This window comes from Salvia splendens, unplaced genomic scaffold (assembly GCF_004379255.2).
Source record: "Salvia splendens isolate huo1 unplaced genomic scaffold, SspV2 ctg519, whole genome shotgun sequence".
NCBI classification, from domain to species: Eukaryota; Viridiplantae; Streptophyta; class Magnoliopsida; order Lamiales; family Lamiaceae; genus Salvia; species Salvia splendens.
Window position 1 is genome coordinate 35,500 of NW_024599174.1, and position 19,182 is coordinate 54,681.

A 19,182-nucleotide genomic window follows, 5' to 3' on the forward strand; every position below is an offset into this window, starting at 1 on the left:
CCACTATTTCTAATATTTTTTTGCTTTCTAATACTCATAATTATACTAAAACAAAGATACTAATATCCATAGTTTTTCTTAAATGTGTTCTTGGATCTTCTCGATTCTCCAATAGTTACTTCAAAACCCAAGAAAGAGTAAAAAGATAGTTCTAAACTTCTAATAGTAATGTAAAACCTATTCTAATTTTTTTAATAAGATAGTAGTAGTACTTATTTTATAATTTACATTTAAATAAATCTAAATCACTTATTTTGTGAGTATAAAAAATATATGGATAGAGAATATTCTTTTAAGTCTAAATTTAGTAGAAATGATTGTAATAAAATCACTATTTCATATGTAATTTACATTAAAAATGTGTTTGAGAGTAAATAGTTGAAGATGCTTTCAAAATATCACCAATAATGCCCCAAAGTCCTAAATAAAATTAAAAATAGCTCCAATGGTACCTCAAAATTCATTAATTTTTTTTTGTTTTGATAAGTAAGTAGGGAATATTTGATTTTGGGTTTGCACTATATCCAAATCGCTGTTCACATTTTGATTTATAACATTTAAATTTGAATTTTCTAGTAATACGCTTTAATTTAAAAGTATTTTAATTTAAGTTTAAATGTTATCGTAATATGCCTTAATTTAAAAAATTGTGTTATTTTTTATTTAATATATAAATATGCTTAATGTATTTTTATTTTAAGTTTTGTTGTTTAAATAAAATAAATTAGAATAATTGAAAAGGTATAAAGTGAGTATAAAAATATTCTTTAAATTTGAGTTTAATATTTGATATGATATTTACTGAAAAATGAGTATAATTAAATCTGTATTTGTTGTAAATAGTTGGAGACTGCTCTCATAATTAATATCGACTTTATAGTTTATACTCTCATACCAACCAATCCATTTTAGATAAAACACCTATAATATGGCCGGCTTAATTCATTTCAACCTTATAGTTCAATTTTATATCGGCCACACCATTTAAGTGGGTATTTAATTAGGTTTATGGCACAACATGATTTGACAGTGTTAGTAATAGCTAGGTTTTAAGATGGCATGATGACACTGTAATCTTTTGGAGTGAAGTGAAAGGGACCTTTTGATGGTCTTTTGCTTGCAGATCTTCCCAATGTATATACTAAATATTTTTCCAACTTTCAATCAATTTTTATAAATAAACCCATATGCATATTTCTCTAGAATTTAATACACATAATTTGATAATGATTTTCAGATCGTCCAAAAGCCTTTATAAGTATACTAGTATTACCGTTCTTCTAATTAGTGAAGTACTAGTATAAGTATTACTCTTATTTCGCCATATCTCAAAGGGGGAATGATATTATTTTTGTGGTGATAGATAGATTTTCTAAAATAACTCGTTTCATTCCCCACAAAAATACCAATTATGCTATATAACCGACATTTTCTACAAGTAGATTCTAAATGTAAATGGGTTTTCATATTTGGGTTCAGGTAGTGGGCTGAAAAGAAATGGGCTACAAATAAGCATAGCTTTTGCTTTTTGACATATTCTTCAATATATACTAGCACTATATTTCTTTTTTTTATGTTTTATATTTTTATTTATTATATTCACATTAGATGTTAAGTATATGTAAAAAATTAAAATATTAAACAAAATATATGATTACATATAATATTATATATATATATATATAACAGTGTATGATTATTAAAATTGGTGAGCATTTTAATTTATAGATCTAACTAAATTTTAAAGTATTAATAAAAAATATTACATACCCTATAAATATAAACTTATTAAACATAATATCTAATATTATAATATAGTATATAATATAAAAAAAAGAAACATATTATATATACAAGATATAACAAAACTATGCTTATAGAAAGAAAATAAGTAAACCCTAAACTAAACATATCATATAAAAAACGAACAAAAAGGACATAGCATTATTTGCGTTTCATTCACAAAATTGTGCGTTTCAACCATAGCACCAACTGCTGTGATTTCCTCCATTGTATTTGTAGGGGATCTCATCCCCAAAATGCATCATCGTATTTGTGTCATCTAAAAATCTGAATTATTTCTATTTTATTTAAAATAATGAACTTTTTATTTCTATACTTCAATTATTTTTTCTCAATATCTCTCCTAATTTAATATTTGTGCATTAAAATTTGTACCCTTTCAAAACCCCTCATATTTGTTGTAGAGTTATTTCCTTCCTTGGACAACCTAGATTTAAAATCTGCATGAACAATCCATTCGTTAATATTCCCAAGTTTATACCTACTACACCAATATACTAGCCTTTTGCATCAGATCACTCTATTTCCAAGATGTTCGTGCATTTATCACACCCACCCCCAACTACAACTATTAAATGGATCGAGGTGTGACAATATAAATAGTGCAGAAGCATTTCCTACAACAACCAAGAACCTCAACGATGGCTCTAAACATCCTTGAACAAAGCAGCTTCTTGTACGAGTCGAATTGGACAGCGGAGATTGATGCACTATTGCTAACTACTGTTGTGCGTATGAAAAAGGATCTAAAATGGAATGGTATGCTTATTCCTATGGAATTTTTACTTCGCATTTCCCTCCCTTCCAACTTTATGGGCGGCTGGAGACGTTGGAGCATCGTTACCTGACTTTCCAAAAGGTGGTAGCCGTTACCTGACAGATGTACTGCAGTTTCTGGAACTTTTGAAAATCAACCGACTTGAATCACCAGTTCCTAGGTCTAACAAAGTTCCTAAGGAAGTGATGAAGGCTACAATATACAAATGACTAGTTTAGAGTTTTCTTCTTTTCTCTCACTATGTGGAAGTGGAACTAGTGTTTCTTAATTAGTTGCAACATAATAATCCTCCAGATACAACTCAAGTGATAATTCAAGCGAGCAAATGCAGTGATGAAGTGGGAGTGCTTTGCTTACATGCATTTGAAGGAAAGCCCCCCATCACTCATGAATTTGACCAAAAATCACGTAAAATCATTTTAGACGTATTTCATACATTGCATGAAGGAAATGTTACCTTCGTTCGGTCTCCTCTATCTTAGATTCCCAAATGCTTTGGTTCCTTAGAAGATTATCATTGATCTGAACGACAAAAATCACTAGGAGTAAGATGAGATGTGATCTTAATAAACAACTCATCCACCTTGGCTTTTGTTAATATGTCATCAAATTAAAATATGGCACTAGATACACAAGGATAGATGTCAAAATTACCCACCTCGTCAAGAAATCTCTTTTGTTCAATGCCTTTATCAAGCTTCTTTTGCAATTTCAGCAGTTTTGTATTTTCGCTCAAAGCCTTTTCAATAGCTAAGGAAGATTCTCTTTCAGTGTCGTCTTCAACTTCTTGCAGTAATGACTCAAAATACTGAGACCAAGGTGAAAAGTGTTAGAAAAGTAAGTGGATATGCAACATCCCACAATGGAAAACATTAGACCGGATATTTGATAGACCAAAAAGTTTGTTTTGCAGCATGCTAAATCCACGAATGCACGCCTCGAATGTAATTTAGTAGTAAATCAATTCTCACTTTGAGAATTGAGATAAAAATATCTAACGAGTCTCGTTGGAAAATAAAACCATGCCGCTTAGAAAGAAGGAGCAGACTCACATTTTTCTGTCTTTCAAGTTGAGAAGTAAGAAGCTCATTGTACTCACTCTTTATCTGCATCATGAATAATATAATTATGGAGCAACTAAAAACTGTCAAATGGATAAGATAAAGATTAAACAAGAGTCTAAATGTAAAAGTTATAAAAGTTACATATTCAACTTCATCACCCAAAGTGTCTTTCTGTCCCGCAGACTTACTAGAACCATCATAATGCCGGGCACAGTGGTGATTTAGCTCAACCAATTTTCCATCAGTTTTAGATTGTATCAATCGGTGAACATAATTGTCACCAGCATAGTCCCACACACGTTGTGTTTCCAGTTCAAGGGAATAGCAGTGTTCAGTTTCTTTCCAGTGACCGATGGCATGCCCTTCCCTATACCTATAACACAATGACATGCATCAGAAAACATCAACTTTTCTGGTCAAGAGTCATAAATCAATTTACTTGTATACATTAGGAAATTGAGTCCCTTCAATGCAAAACAAACTTAATACCTCCCACAGCCAACAAAACCACAAATAAGACACATCCAAAGATTTTCTGAAGTTTGACAAACATAACATACTGATTTTTCAGGCTGTTGCTGGCAGTACCGGCATACCTGTTCAAGTCACAATCAGTGACATTAGTCTAGATCCAAGTCACAAAGCTGTACACAGCGTGAATGTGAAGCACCGCATAGATTAAAATAGAGTACATTCTCCCCCATATATTAAATACCATGTGCTTATTATGACTACCCACACTAAGTTAATTACGAAAGTAAATTAATTCACAATTTCAAATAATCTAGAAATGCTTTGAATTGTGATGTTTCATCCCACTTGATACAAGTTTGTCTTAAACTCAGCTCACACGCCTAATCCCAGAAGCACCTAACAACAGTTAACTAGATATATAATCAAACAACAGTGGAAAAAAAATTGTTCTCTCCACTTCTACAGATACTTAGTCACGACAATCATAAATCCTACAACTTCACGGTAGGAACATTAGCACCCACCGGGCAAGAAGAATCAGTCCATTTAGACATACGAGAGCAGTGAAAGGAGTGGTTACAGATTGTAGTGAGAATCCCATCAGTATCTTGGTCCAGTCTCTCTGCAGCCATTAGAAAGTGGTGTAAACCATAGTCAGAATCAATAGCTTCAGAGGTTAGCCAATCATTCACAAAACCGTTAAAGCTATGACAGTTTCAGATTACATATGTTACAAATCTTAAGATTTTGGATGCCAATTCCCTCTAGTGTTGCAAGTAAACATCTACATCTTATCCATAACGATGTTCGAAAAACAGTACCAAGACAAACTGGACAAGTAGGCAGCTCTGTAAAGCTTGCAGAGGAAGGTTGTGAGTGCTCAATTGACCCAGTATATTGTATATCTACAGTGAAGAACATGCGGCAGGTCTCCTCCTGCATACAAGGAAATAAAAAGGTTAAGGATATGGAGCACGGCACAGGAATACACAACCATGGGGGGGATCACCTCAAGTGACGAAAAACACTTTCCATTGTACTGCTTGTAAAAATAATCTGCATTTTTTTATCATCAAGCCTGATCAACACACTGTAGCGATCCTCCAATCCTGCATTAGCACAGACAGACTTAGATCATCAGTGGAAGCAAAGGTCAATTACTCCACTACAAAACGAAACAATCTGCCATGATCAACCAACCTCACAATTCCCATTTCCAACATGTTCTGAATAAATGGACCACAGAGCTGACAGAAATCTGCGTAGGTAGTGTGATTGGGGACCCCAACTACACAAATAAGAGGATTTCTCTCAACCTGAAAGACCTTGAAAAGTTAAATGTAGGTGCAAAACTTTCAAAGCAACAACAAGACAAAAGGCAAAATGAGGTATAGGGAGACACATTTGTGTTTTATCTATACACAATATCCATGAAAAAATCGTCTTTTGATTCTAACATAAAGTTCTACTAATCGTACAAACAAATTCCACACTGAAAGCGTTGTTTTTTACAAGTGAATTAAACATAAGGATGGCCTACAAATTCGAGTGCAATGTACATGTCATCATGTAGAATTCAATATAAACGAGGAAATTTACACTAATGAAGGACTAACAATCAGCTAGCAATTTTTAATGACCACATCTCTATACAAGTATTGGTTCAGTTCGTCCATACCTATCCCTTCGCATTTCGAAGTATCATAATCATAATCTTAAGCAGCAGACAACAATGCAAAAACTATCTCGACAACACAAGTACAATAAGGCCAAAACTCAATTTTCAGCGGACTAGGCAGCGATTAGTTCAAAAATGGCCACTAGGCAACGATTAGTTTGTCGTTTTTGAAGAGATGCATAGCGCCTGTGATCTCTTCGATTCTAGGGTTTCCAGAAGAGAAATTCAACGCCTGAGCAGTTGCAGACCAGGAGGGATCTCCGGTCAAGTCCACATCTTGCGTCGATCGGAACAAATCCTCCGCCGGAGCTCCGGTGGTGGCACATTTTTTGCTGGCGTGTCAATTTCGCGGAAATGGAAGATTGCCCCTTCTACTTATAGTATCGAAGTTAATTTTATATATACAATAATGACACGTGTATTAAACTAATAAAGTAACTAGATGAATTGAAAATTTAATCGGAGTTAATTTATCTACTAAACTAGTTTTACCACTCATGCTATGCACGGGCCAAAAAACTTGTAATAGATTCTTAGATAAATGAAAAAAAAGTAGATGATAAATATTGTATAATTATGCTTGCAGACAGAGAATTCGTTGTTTGTAAAAAAAACACATTGTAAATATCAAGACAAATACATAAGTATCTATTTCCAATGAACAAATAATTGTTATAAATTTGAAACGCAGATATGAGGGGAATAAATAAAATATAATACAGAATAAAGATGAGAAAATGATACATATATACACACATAATACGTAAGAGAATTGTAAAATAAGTTCATTAAAAACGCAATATTCATAAATAGGAACTTACGCAAACATAAAAAATCCAATAGTTCATAAGTTTTGAAAAACTTCTTTATAAACAATGTTAAGAGTAGAATCACCATTGCCTTCACCTTGTTCATCTTTACACACCAAAATCTTCAAACCTTCACGACTTGTGACTCTTGATATAGCAACATACAGTTGTCCATGATTGAAAACAGGTTTTCTCAAAAATAATCCAACATGAGAGAGTGATTGACCCTGACTCTTGTTAATGGTCATTGCGTACGACACAGCCAAATGAAATTGTCTTCTTTGGAACTTGAAAGGCAATCTCGGATCAGATGGTATTAAGGACATTCGAGGAATCAACACTTTTTGGCCAATATTATGGCCACCCAATACCTGTCCCTTTAACACATAATCACCTAATCGTGTAATTATCAATCTTGTGCCATTACACAACCCGTTTGACAGGTCTATGTTTCTCAACAACATCACAGGTGTACCAACTTTCAGCAACAATTCATGGTTAGGTGTACCAAAACACTTCAAACTATTCAAAAAACTCAACAGAATGTATCTCAGAAAGACCATTTGATGTGGAATCAGAGTTTGAAATACTATCAGAACTTAAGTAAACTCGACCTTGAGACTGATCCAAAGAAATCATGAATTTGTAACCTCATCAACTACCTCTAAAGTAGGAGCAAGTATAGCACGACCAAGCAAACAACTAATCAATTCTTCAGGATTCATGTAAGAAGGATAGACGTTTGAAACAATAGTTCTAAGAGGATCACCAAAATTTGACAAAACAATGTCAATAGGAAGTTGAATACCCACTTCACCATTATTTGGACCACCAATAACACCATCACCAATAGAAGCAACCCAAGAGGAAAATTCCTTCAATTTAGAAGCTTCATCAACATTTTTCCACATTCAAGAGCACAATAGATTACTTCATTCTTCACATTTTACATATAGGATAAGAGCCCAAATCTAATAGCCCAACATATTAAGAAAAACATTAATAATGAATGGCCCGTAAAACTGTAAAAATGAATTTCAAATTTCAAATATAATCATGTGATTCCAAACAAATAAAATTATTATAAATTGTATTTTGTAAAATATATTACAATTACTAAAATTGGCATCATGCCCTGTGTCTTTTTTGAATACATCAACTTTTTCAAATAAAAAGTCTTTTTAAATACATAAACTATTGACTAAATAAATAAAACAAAAAATATATTAAAAAAATTCATACTTATTAGATAAATAATGGCCCAACACATTAAAAAAAATTCATACTTATTAGATATGACTTATACACAATTAAATGGCACAACACATTAAAACAAAATTAGTACTCCGAATTATATGATGTTATGGATGAAAATAAATACAACAAACTTTATAATTAATATAGAAAATATTAAAAAAAATATACCAAATTATTTAAATAATATTCGTTTATACATAATTATTAAATATAATTCATGGATAATAATTATAAATACTAATACACAATTAAATGGCCCAACACATACCCACAAAATAGAATATATAAGCCCAATCTGATTTATTACGTTGGTCTATACATCTAAATAATGCAGGCCCAAAACATAAGTCCAAACTTACCCAAAAAGTGGGAATTATTTGATTTAATTAGCCTATAGTTTATTTTAATTAACCCACTTAAGAAACAAAACCATAATTTATACAACCCATAAAAATTTCTCTCCTCATTGTTGTCGGCGCCAACAACCAAACCCTAAATACCGACTCATCTCCTCCACCAAAATTCTGGCGATCCGTCTTCAATCGCCGGTGCGGAGGACAACATCACACCTCTACAGCCAAGAACTACGATTCCTCTCCAGATTTGCAACTACAATCCTACAAAAACAGACTCAAAACCTAGACTTATCTGCGTGCAAAACCCCCGAATTCTTTTCTTCGTCGACAACTTACCGAAGACTCCGTCGGAGGTTCATCCTAGACGACGGAGAGTGGCGTAAAATCGATAAACCCAAGCAAAAGGCCATTGATATGCTACTAAATCAGATCAAGTTTGGTTTCGAAAACAAGTATTTTCGAACAAAATTTAGACAAATACAATGTGAGGTCCGAGATTAGGTGTATTCTGACTTTTTTCAGTCTTTTTTTCCAGAATAGGAGAAGGAGTGAATTCAACCAGTGGATACATCAAAAATCGGCGAAAAAATATCTTCATTATTTAGAAAAATCACATTCTAAGCTACCAGATGAGATAAGTTTTCTCACATAATGTTCATTTATGGAATATTTTTCTCAATTACAATTGTGATAAATGTTGTTGGTAGATCTATTCAAGCAGATCTACATTTTTGTGACTATAGACATATGTATATTGACTTCCTTGCTAATCAGGATAATCCGGATTCATAATGAATCATAATATATTGACTTGTTGGTAAACCTATTCAAGCAGATCTACATTTTTGTGACTATTGACAAATGTATATTGACTTCCTTGCAAATCAGATAATCTGGATGCATAATGAATCATAATATATTGACTTCTTTGCTAATCTATCATATTATGATTTGCAGATCATAATGTATATGTATTCTATTTATATGTATTCTATTTAACAGACATCCATCTTTAAGAAAAACATCATAGAGCTTCAGTGAAGATTTGAAAACAATAAAAGTTACATAAGTTACCTGATGTTGTAGATGTTAACTGTTCATGAGCAGAACTCTTAAGTATAGCAGATCTTTTTAGCTTCTTCATTGATTAAGAAGATAATAACAACCTATATGTGTCTTAATAAGAAAAAAACTTCTGAGCACAATGAGGACATATTAATCCCTACAGAACTGCATATATAAAGCTTTAAAACTTCACAAATACCAAGAAGACCTTTCAGATTATCCCACAAAACATGCTCTAATTTAAATTGTAATTTCAGAAAATAAAAGGCTGAAACCCAAAAGATTTTTAACTAACATGATTCTTAGATTAAGCTTAATATTGAACTTAGCATAAAGGTAAAAAAAATTCTTGTTAATTTCCTGAACATGCTACATATTAGGAAAAAGATGTAGAAGAAGCTTAGGTCATAACTAATACTTTATTAGACAACTTTTAATGACAATGCTCTGATTCCTCTTAATTAACACTCTGATTCTACATATATCAAGAATAATCTATAAGTTCTACAGCCATAATACCCACTGTAATGTCTGCAATTAGCTAAAATCCATGCATTGCAGGGATTATATAGGATTTTCATTGGGTATGATTATCTCACAAAAAATCCAAATTAAAAGGTCATGTTCTTTTTACAGAAATCTTATAGTGAAAGCTTTTTGCAGATTCAAACTCAGCTCCTATAATTAATCACAGCATTTGATGAAGATAATTGGTAGGCTCAATGAGACCATTGGAGTGGTCCTTGATTTACTGGCAAGATGCAAAGGCAAGATTATCTTCATATAAACATGTATTAATACTATTTCCAAGAAATTAGGGTTTAGGATATCCCACTGACTGAGATAAGTTATACATGTATTAAACCTATTAAACAGGTTATAAACCTATCCCACTAACTCCATTCTGATGGAGTCAAATGATCTATAAGACTTATGTAAAGAATAATCTATTGATTATTTGATTATGATTCTTGATACTATTTGATTATCTGACTCCATCAGGATAGATTATAGTTGAGTTATATATTTCTTTTTAATTTATACAGGATTTGAGAATCTGATTTGACCTGATAACTCATTGGGTAAGATTTGGGATATTTGATTCTTTGACTCCATCATGTTGAATATTAACTCATTAAAATACTTAAAATATAAATATTAATTACAAATTTAAATATTAACTCATTAGAATACTTAAAATTTAAATATTAATTCATTAAAATACTTCAATATTAATTCATCAGGTTGAATATTAATTTATACTTCAAATCTGATTTGACCTCATAACTCATTAGGTAAGATTTGGGATATTTGATTCTTTGACTCCACCAGTTCTATAATTGCCTTTATTTTTATTCATATATTAATACTCCTCTACTGACCTTCATCATATATTTCAAACTTAAACATTGTCAAATATTAAAATACATAATAAGGGGAAAAAATGAACAATAACTCAAAAACTTCAACTCAAAATGAAGGGACAACTCAACCTCAAAAATTCTTGATGAAGATCTCATCTTACTAACTTGACACATGGAAAACATTCATATGCCAGAACAGCATCAAAAATTGTCAAGTTCAGTGACAAAATACAAAACCAACACAAAACAACAGAGGATGAGAATTCTTTTAAGATGTAAATAAAACACTCCAAATAGTAAACACCAACTTTGTTTGCCCCTCTAATATTCACCAGCAATTTTCTCTTTCTTCTTCATCTGAACTTCATCAACATGATCACATCCATCAAATTCTAAATCCAAACATCGCTTTACAGAGCCTTCAACACCCCATCCATGAGTTTTCTCATTAGAAACCAAGAACAAATCAGGTGTAACAAACACTTTCTGAGAACCCTATAATAATTATGACAGTTAATTATAAAACAGGAAAATAATTACTAAATAATCAAATAAGCTAAAATATAAACAGAAATACCTCAGCAGCATCAACTCCAGAATTAAATTCAGCTCCTTCAACAAACAATTCACTGATATTTTCATTAGCAACATTGGACAGATCAGTTGTAACATAGGACTTCCGAGAAACCTATAAGTTAAAAGAATCAGCTAAAAAACAATATGAACTTTCTGAAAACAAAAATATAGCTACTGAATAATAAGATAATATAAATACCTCAACAAGATCAGTTCCAAAAAGTAGATCAGATAACCTCGTATCAAATATAAAGATCTGTTCACCCATGTCTTTAGGAGTATACTTGTCAACAATTTCAGGGAGATTACAAACTTTGTTGACAGTAAAAGGGTAACTTCTGTAATACTCAATATGATTTTCAGCTGAAGCTTAAAAAGTACATTCTGACCCACAAGAATCTCTTCAATAAGTGCAGGAATGGAATTCTTAGGAGCATCCTGCTGTTATAGAAATGAAATTAAAACTCACCAATGATAGATAAAAAAGACTAAGTTTCAGTGTTTAAATATACAAACTTGACCACCATTTCCTAAAAAATCAGTCACATTTCTCCCTAACAATTGGTTGCCTTCCCTATCCCACAATAATAAGATGCATTGCTGGTATGATCAACAACATTCACCACAAACTTGAACCTGAGTATTATTAACTATATATGAGTTGAATTTATATATTAAAAAGAATAAACTGAGATTCAGAAACCTAGTATCAAACCTTTTAACTGCATAAGAATGAGTTTTTGTACATCCAGAACAGTTAAACTTATTATCCACTTCTCTGACCTTATTAACACATGTCTTACACGCCAAAAAATACCATTCACCATAATGACACTCAACTGACTCGATTTTACCGAATACCCAACATGAACCTTCATGTGAATCACAAAACGAAATAAACTATTGAAATATTACACAAAGTACTTCACTTGTAGATCATCATATTCACCACCAGATTAATACTTATTCAATACCTCTAGGCAAGACAAATCCTCAAGGGACTTCACTTGTAGATCATCAAATTCACCACCAAGCCTTTGCCCTCCTTGAATGACAGAAACTTGTTGCACAAAACTGCTATCATCTCTTATTCTACATAACACAGAATGAAAAATTTGATAAACTGAGGAACAAATAAATAGAACTGAATAATAGGTAACACCCATGCAGAGGTAAATGTTAAAACTAACAGTTGACTTCAAAATCCAATAAATAAAAATAAGTACCTCATCCTAAAATCTTTAACTTCTTTAACATCAGCATTGATCACAACCTTAGAAGCTTGAAAATGTGTAGAAATGCGAATTTCACCTACAAACATAAACACTTGCCAGTTTAACACATATAATGACTAAAAAATAATTAAAACAACAACAAAACATCAAATATAAACAACCTCTAAATAGATTGCGCTTGCAAAATTGAATAATCACAATTGGAATTGTTCCTTCACTCTTTTTCAGTTGATCCAGATATAAGTCAACGTTTGATTCCCATATGATACAAAATAGTTTATTATGGCTGTTAAAAAGAAATACAATTAGTTTAAGAAAAGAAGATAATAAAATGTGACTGCCCAAACACAAATAAACTTACTTCTCATCAGATATTTCAATCTCAATCAATCTATACTTAGATTGAGAGATAACTCTACCAGGTCCGGTTATCACACCAATGACATTTAAAAGTAAATCAGTAAGATTAACAAAAAATAGCTTCAATACATACAGTACAATAAGTGGTAGACTGAATAAGCACACTAAAGTAAATGACAATAACAAAAAAATCATACCAAAGAAAGATGAATGATTAACATTTCATATTGTGATATTTCAGCAAAGGGCTTGAAGTCAAACATTTCTCTCAGAAACCTAAGATCATTAACCTCAACCATCTCCGTCTTGACATTCATTAGCAATCTAAACTGGTGGTTTGCTGCTTTGTTTCTGAGATTATTAGGTCTGACAAAAAAAAATTTAATACAAAATATCCCTCCTTCCCTGATTATATTTCCAAAATTCTGGACTAAACTGTTGGGAAATGTAGCTTGAATTTTGGTACCCTGAAAATCAATACCAAACTACATGTTATAAAGAATAACATTTGTTCTTAACTATAGTTCAGAACATAGATTGTGCTATCTTGCATATTCTCCAAAGATTGTCTACCTTGGAGTCATGAAACACACATTCTAAGCTTTATCATTCTTATCTTCAGGTAAACCTTGAAAAGCCCGAACACACCTCACTTTTATTGTGGAGTTGTAATTGCCTTGCTGAGATTGTTCACACATGTAATGAATGGAGCCATTATTTCAGAATTACTCCTGTAAAAAGCCAATAATTTGGTTCAATTCTATAAATATGTAATGATATAAGCAATTCACATACAAATATTATTTAACTCTCTAATTTACTGATCTGCAGGTATCTATTTGAACTATCAATAATGCAAGAGTGAAGTCCCCAGATGAAAGATACAAAGAAAGGTTATGAAACCCTCTATTCATTGTAAATCATTTAGTAATATTTCATGCCACACAAAGGTTATGAAACCATCTATTCATTGTAAACCATCTATTCCATTGCAACAGATGATGAAGTTCTTTTGTGAAGAATGTATATTACATCAGCCAATAACTACAAATTCCACATATGTGCAAATATAATGCAACAAAATGGAGATATCAGTGACACAAAAGGGAGACCAAGAACATCTTAAACCAAAATGGTAAGAATGTATATTACAGTAGCCAAAACACTTCGATTAAAGACACTTAGTGTACTACACTTAAAACAACAACTTCCTCACTATAAACTCCACATATGCACAGTATGACAAGATGATCAAATGGAAAACAGGGCAATTGGTGACATGGCAAAGATGATTCAAGTTGATGACCAAGTAAAAAAGAAACTACATCATACAGAAAAAGATCAAAGACAGAGAGACCAACAAATAAGGAAAATAACAGAAGCTGGCATATCATCAAAGGTCAGATATACTAAACTAAACTACTGAAACATCATTATGGTATATGAAATTTGAAGTAGTAAAGTAGAGGAAAGTAGAGCTGCAATATAAGAACAAATAAATAACTAAAGACACCGCATATATGATTAGGCAAAACAGTTGATGAGTATGAGAAATAGACAATGGAAGTATCATATACCAAGAAAAGAATGGAATTCTAAGCTAGTGAGGAAGATGTTGCAGGGTGAGTAAAGAAGCACACTTAGTATTTATAGATGTTTGGTGATGTATATATGCAAACACAGCCGAATAAAAATAAAATAAACATTAGAAAACATACATAATCATAGACGAGACCTTTCAAATAACACAAATAAATTAAAATAAAGGGAAACCAGGTATTTAGTATTAACTTCGAATAAAAAATAGATGCAGAAACCCTAGTCTAACCCTAGCTAATAGAACAATTTAATATATACACACTGATTATAGATTCTTGTGTGTGCTCTATTAATTATAGGCCCATTAATTGGGTCACATGTCAGCCGCATTAATGATACATTAGTTCTTATTGCCCTATTAATATTAACCCTATTTTGCAGGAATACCAAAACAAACAAATAAAACCTAATGACAAAAGAGCCGCCTCTAATTTTCAAGAAGGAAGAGAGAGAAAGAATGCTGCAACCAATAAAAGATGTAACTACAGATAAAGGATGCACGCCTATAAGCAAGGGCATATCTGCAGATATGCCTCTTTGTGTAGGTGAAGGAGAGAGAGTAATAGAGGCAATCATTACACAAAGAAGAAAGAGAGAAGATGCATGCTTGATCCATTTATATTCTACACTCTACAATGTGGAAAAGAGCTAAGGAAGAAGAAAGAACACAAAATAGGTATCTACTTCCATTTATTAGATTGAATACAAAAATTATTGCCAGTTTAACACGTACATTTAAACATTTCTTTTGTTTACAGTAAACCTTAACCAAATAACACACCTACCTTTTGTAGAAGAGAGAAGAAGATGAAGAAGAAGAATTTTCAATTATTTGGTAAGACCTTTAATTTAAAGACTTTAAGAAGTATATTATATAGACCTTTAAGACCTATATTATTTTCAGATTAAGATACTAAGGTACAAATGATTACATTTGCAGGATATCTGCATCTTTCTCTTAATGGAAAAAAATGAACAACCAAAAACAAGTATTATTCTTATTTAATAGATTTGCAAACTTGGAATTATCAAAACAGGTATCTCAAAGAATATGAATTCAAGGTCTAGGTAAAGGAATTCATATAATTATATCCAACTGCAGATCTATTACACAAAACATTAAATAATACATTTTGATTATGCTGCTTGACATTCTTAAATTAGCACTGAGATACATGTATTAATCACCATATTTGGCACCAGAAATAATTCCATAGAATATATGCATACCCTAGGAAAGTCAGTACTAAAATAAATTAGTTAATAGAACAACTTAATATATACACACTCAGAATAGAATTTTGTGCATGCTCTATTAATTATAGGCCCCATTAATTGGGTCACACGTCAGCCGCATTTATGACAATTAGTTGTCGTTGCCCTAATAATATTAACCATATTTTGCAGGAATACCAAAACAAACTAAGAAATCCTAATGACAGAAGTCTTCCTCAAATTTTCAAGAAGGAAGAGAGAGAAAGAATGTTGCAACCAATAAAATAGTAAACTACAAATACAGGTTGCACGCCTATAAGCCTCTGCATATCTGCACATATGTGTCTTGGTGTAGGTGAAGGAGAGAGAAAAGGAAGAAGGAAGAACACAAAATAGGTATTTAATGCCATTTATTAGCTTGAACAAATATATAATAGTCGGTTTAATATTTTAATTTATAGTTTACTTTGTTTACAGAATATATCCAAATAACACACCTACCTTTTGAGGAAAATAGAAGAAGATAAAGAAGAATTTCCAATTATTTGGTAAGACATTTAGTTTCAAGATCTTTAAGAATTATATTATATAGACTACCACAATAATCAACATCTGCTTTGAGAACTATATTATTTGCACTTTAAGAACTATATTATTTGCAGATTAAGATAATAATGTACAAATGCTACATTTGCAGGATATCTGAATATTAATCTCAATGGAATAGTTCATGAACAACCAAACACAGGTACTATTCTTATTTATTAGATTTGCAAACATGGATATTGAAATCAGGACACTCATTGAATATGAAATCAATGTCTAGTTTCTTCAATCATATGATTATAATGCACTGCAGATCTATTAAAAATAACATTAAATGATACATTTTGCATATGCAACTTGAAATTCTAAAATTAGCACTGAGATATTGAATACATTTTACATATTATTATACAAAAGCAAGTTATACCATAACATTAAATGATATTGAATTCTTAATTTCTATATATGTATTAGCAATGAGATTTTGTATGTATTAGATTTTTTACTCTATATTTGGTACTAATATATCTTTCATACTTGTTCAGGTAATTGAAGCACTGAATTTGCAGAATATATGTATCTCAATTACATATGAAAAGTGTAATGTATTTGTGTATAGGATTGAGGTTTAATAGTTCAAAAAATAGTGAACTCCACAAAACAATCAAACAAAAGCTACCAAAAATTGAATAATAAATACAGCAAAGCAACATTGAAACCATGAATGACAGAAACAATATTCATAAACAAAGGCAAAAAAACAAAAAAAAATGTAGAAGAAACCTCATTTTCCCGCCAAAATGCTGCCAGGTGGCAGACAAAAAAACTCTCACTTTAGATATTGATAGATTAAATTAATTAGAATTGTAGTAACCCCCATCAAATGAGAAACGCGTTCATTTATACCAACAATATAAATAAATACATTTATAATATGCCAATTAATAAACTTAATAAATCTCTTTAAATTTTTTGAGTAACCATCGAAACACACAAAAGGAATGCTACTTTCTCCTCCTCACCAAAGCCCGAACCCGAATCCAATCTGGGACGAACAACGTTGGATCATCTTCATTCGTCAAGCATTAGACCACGAAGATGATCTCGACCAAGAATCCCACATCCCTGTCTCAATCTTCAACGTCCCAAAAAGCCTTATGCGCACCAGCCCGGAATCCTACGTGCCACAGCTAGTAGCATTAGGCCCGTATCACCACTCTCGGCCCGAGCTATACGAGATGGAAATGCACAAGCTCTCCACAGCCAAAAGATCGCAAAAAGCTTCCCCGGGCCTCAAATTGCACAACCTCGTCGACCAATTATCCCGGGCCGAGCACATGTTTCGGGCCTCTTATCACAAGTTCCTCAATCTCAACGGCGAAACCTTAGCTTGGATGATGGCCGTGGACTCGTGCTTCTTGCTGGATTTTTTCCAAAGAAAAGCAGGAAACCCGACACTAAATTCGGGCCGTAAAACGGGACTTCATGATGCAATCCTTAGAGATATTGTGATGTTGGAGAATCAAATCCCACTATTTTCATTGAAGAAAACGCTGGAATTCATCACGGGCTCAACGGAAGGAGCAGATTATTGTCTCTACGCCATGGCGGTCGGGCTATGCAGAGACTCCTCCCCTTTGATGATCCAAGAATCGAACGACGTTGATCAGATCAACAAATCCGCTCATCTCCTAGAATTCCTATACAACTTGATCCTCCCACGCTTCCACGAATCATTCAAGACAGCACTAGATGACGAGGAAGAAAGCCCGAATAAGGCTGTTCCCGCTAAAACAAGCCCGTTTAGTTTGATCAAGAGGCTAGTGTTGTCGAAACCGGTCACCATCATCCTCACATTGCCTTGGAAAATCATTTCTAATCTTCCAGGCATACTAATGCTGAAACAGGTCGAGTACTATTGTTTCTCTCGAAATACAGAAGATCAAAATAACAACAATAACAACAATGACAACAGTCATTTACTGATGGATGAAATCGCGATCCCTTCAGTTACTGAGCTTTCCAACGCAGGAATTGAATTCGCAAGGACGGAAAAAGGAATTCCAGGTATAGATTTCGACAAAGAAACGGCTACATTCCATCTCCCATCGCTTTCGGTCGATGTAAACTCTGAGGTGGTGATGAGGAACCTCGTCGCGTACGAGGCCTGTGGCGACGCATCGCGGCCGTTGATCATCACGCGGTACACGGAACTGATGAACGGGATCATCGACAGCGAGGAGGATGCAAGGATTTTGAGGGAAAGGGGGATTGTTTGGAACTACTTGAAGAGCGATCAAGATGTGGCTGACTTGTGGAATGGCATGAGCAGGTCGATTAGAATGACGAAAGTGCCCTTCTTGGATAGAGTCATTGAGGATGTGAACAGTTATTACAACGGTAGATGGAAGGTTAGGATTGGAAAGTTTGTGAGGATGTATGTGTTTGGATCGTGGCAGTCGATCACGTTAATGGCTGCTTCTATGCTGCTGTTTTTTGTGAGTTTGCAATCCTTTTGCACCTTGTTCGGCTGTGGTCGTCTGTTTTTCCGTCGCACCAGGACGTACTGATCCATTCATAGAATCAAAATTCAAATAAATCGATGCTACTAATAATTATTATGATGAGCATATGCTTGTTTTTTGATACCATGCGAGAAAACAGATTTCCGTAATTTTATGATAAATGCAAAATACAAACTCTACAAGTGAATATGTGTTTTTACTTTTTACATTACAATATTTAGGCGTTTCAAGTTTTAACATGTCTAAAAACTCAATTTAATTATACTATAAATTAATTGAAATTCAATTTCGATCATATTATATTCTGGAGTGTGTTTTGGTCCTGTTTGGTTTGCACCTTCTGTATTTACAAATTGCACACAAAGTGAATTTTGTAAATACAGTGTGTGTATAGGAGTTTGTAAATAAAATAAATTGCACACAAATTGACAGAACAGATCTCGGCCCATTTGCAGCTCTCCATTATATAATATTGAAC

At 32.7% G+C, this 19,182-nt stretch overlaps 1 protein-coding gene and 1 pseudogene across 1 annotated transcript; one reads left to right on the forward strand and one right to left on the reverse strand.

The window, feature by feature from the left end:
* Nucleotides 1-2,445: 2,445 nt before the first annotated feature.
* On the reverse strand, nt 2,446-7,517 carry LOC121790447 (annotated as a pseudogene).
* A 9,663-nt stretch (nt 7,518-17,180) lies between these two features.
* On the forward strand, nt 17,181-18,749 carry LOC121790448 (putative UPF0481 protein At3g02645). Its single transcript, XM_042188663.1, has one exon. The coding sequence runs from the start codon at nt 17,181-17,183 to the stop codon at nt 18,747-18,749; it is 1,569 nt and encodes a 522-aa protein (XP_042044597.1).
* The last annotated feature ends 433 nt before the right edge of the window (nt 18,750-19,182 follow it).

What these genes read in the sequence shown, in the direction of transcription:
- LOC121790448 (XM_042188663.1), top strand. Translation starts at nt 17,181, where the DNA reads ATGCTACTTTCTCCTCCTCACCAAAGCCCGAACCCGAATCCAATCTGG.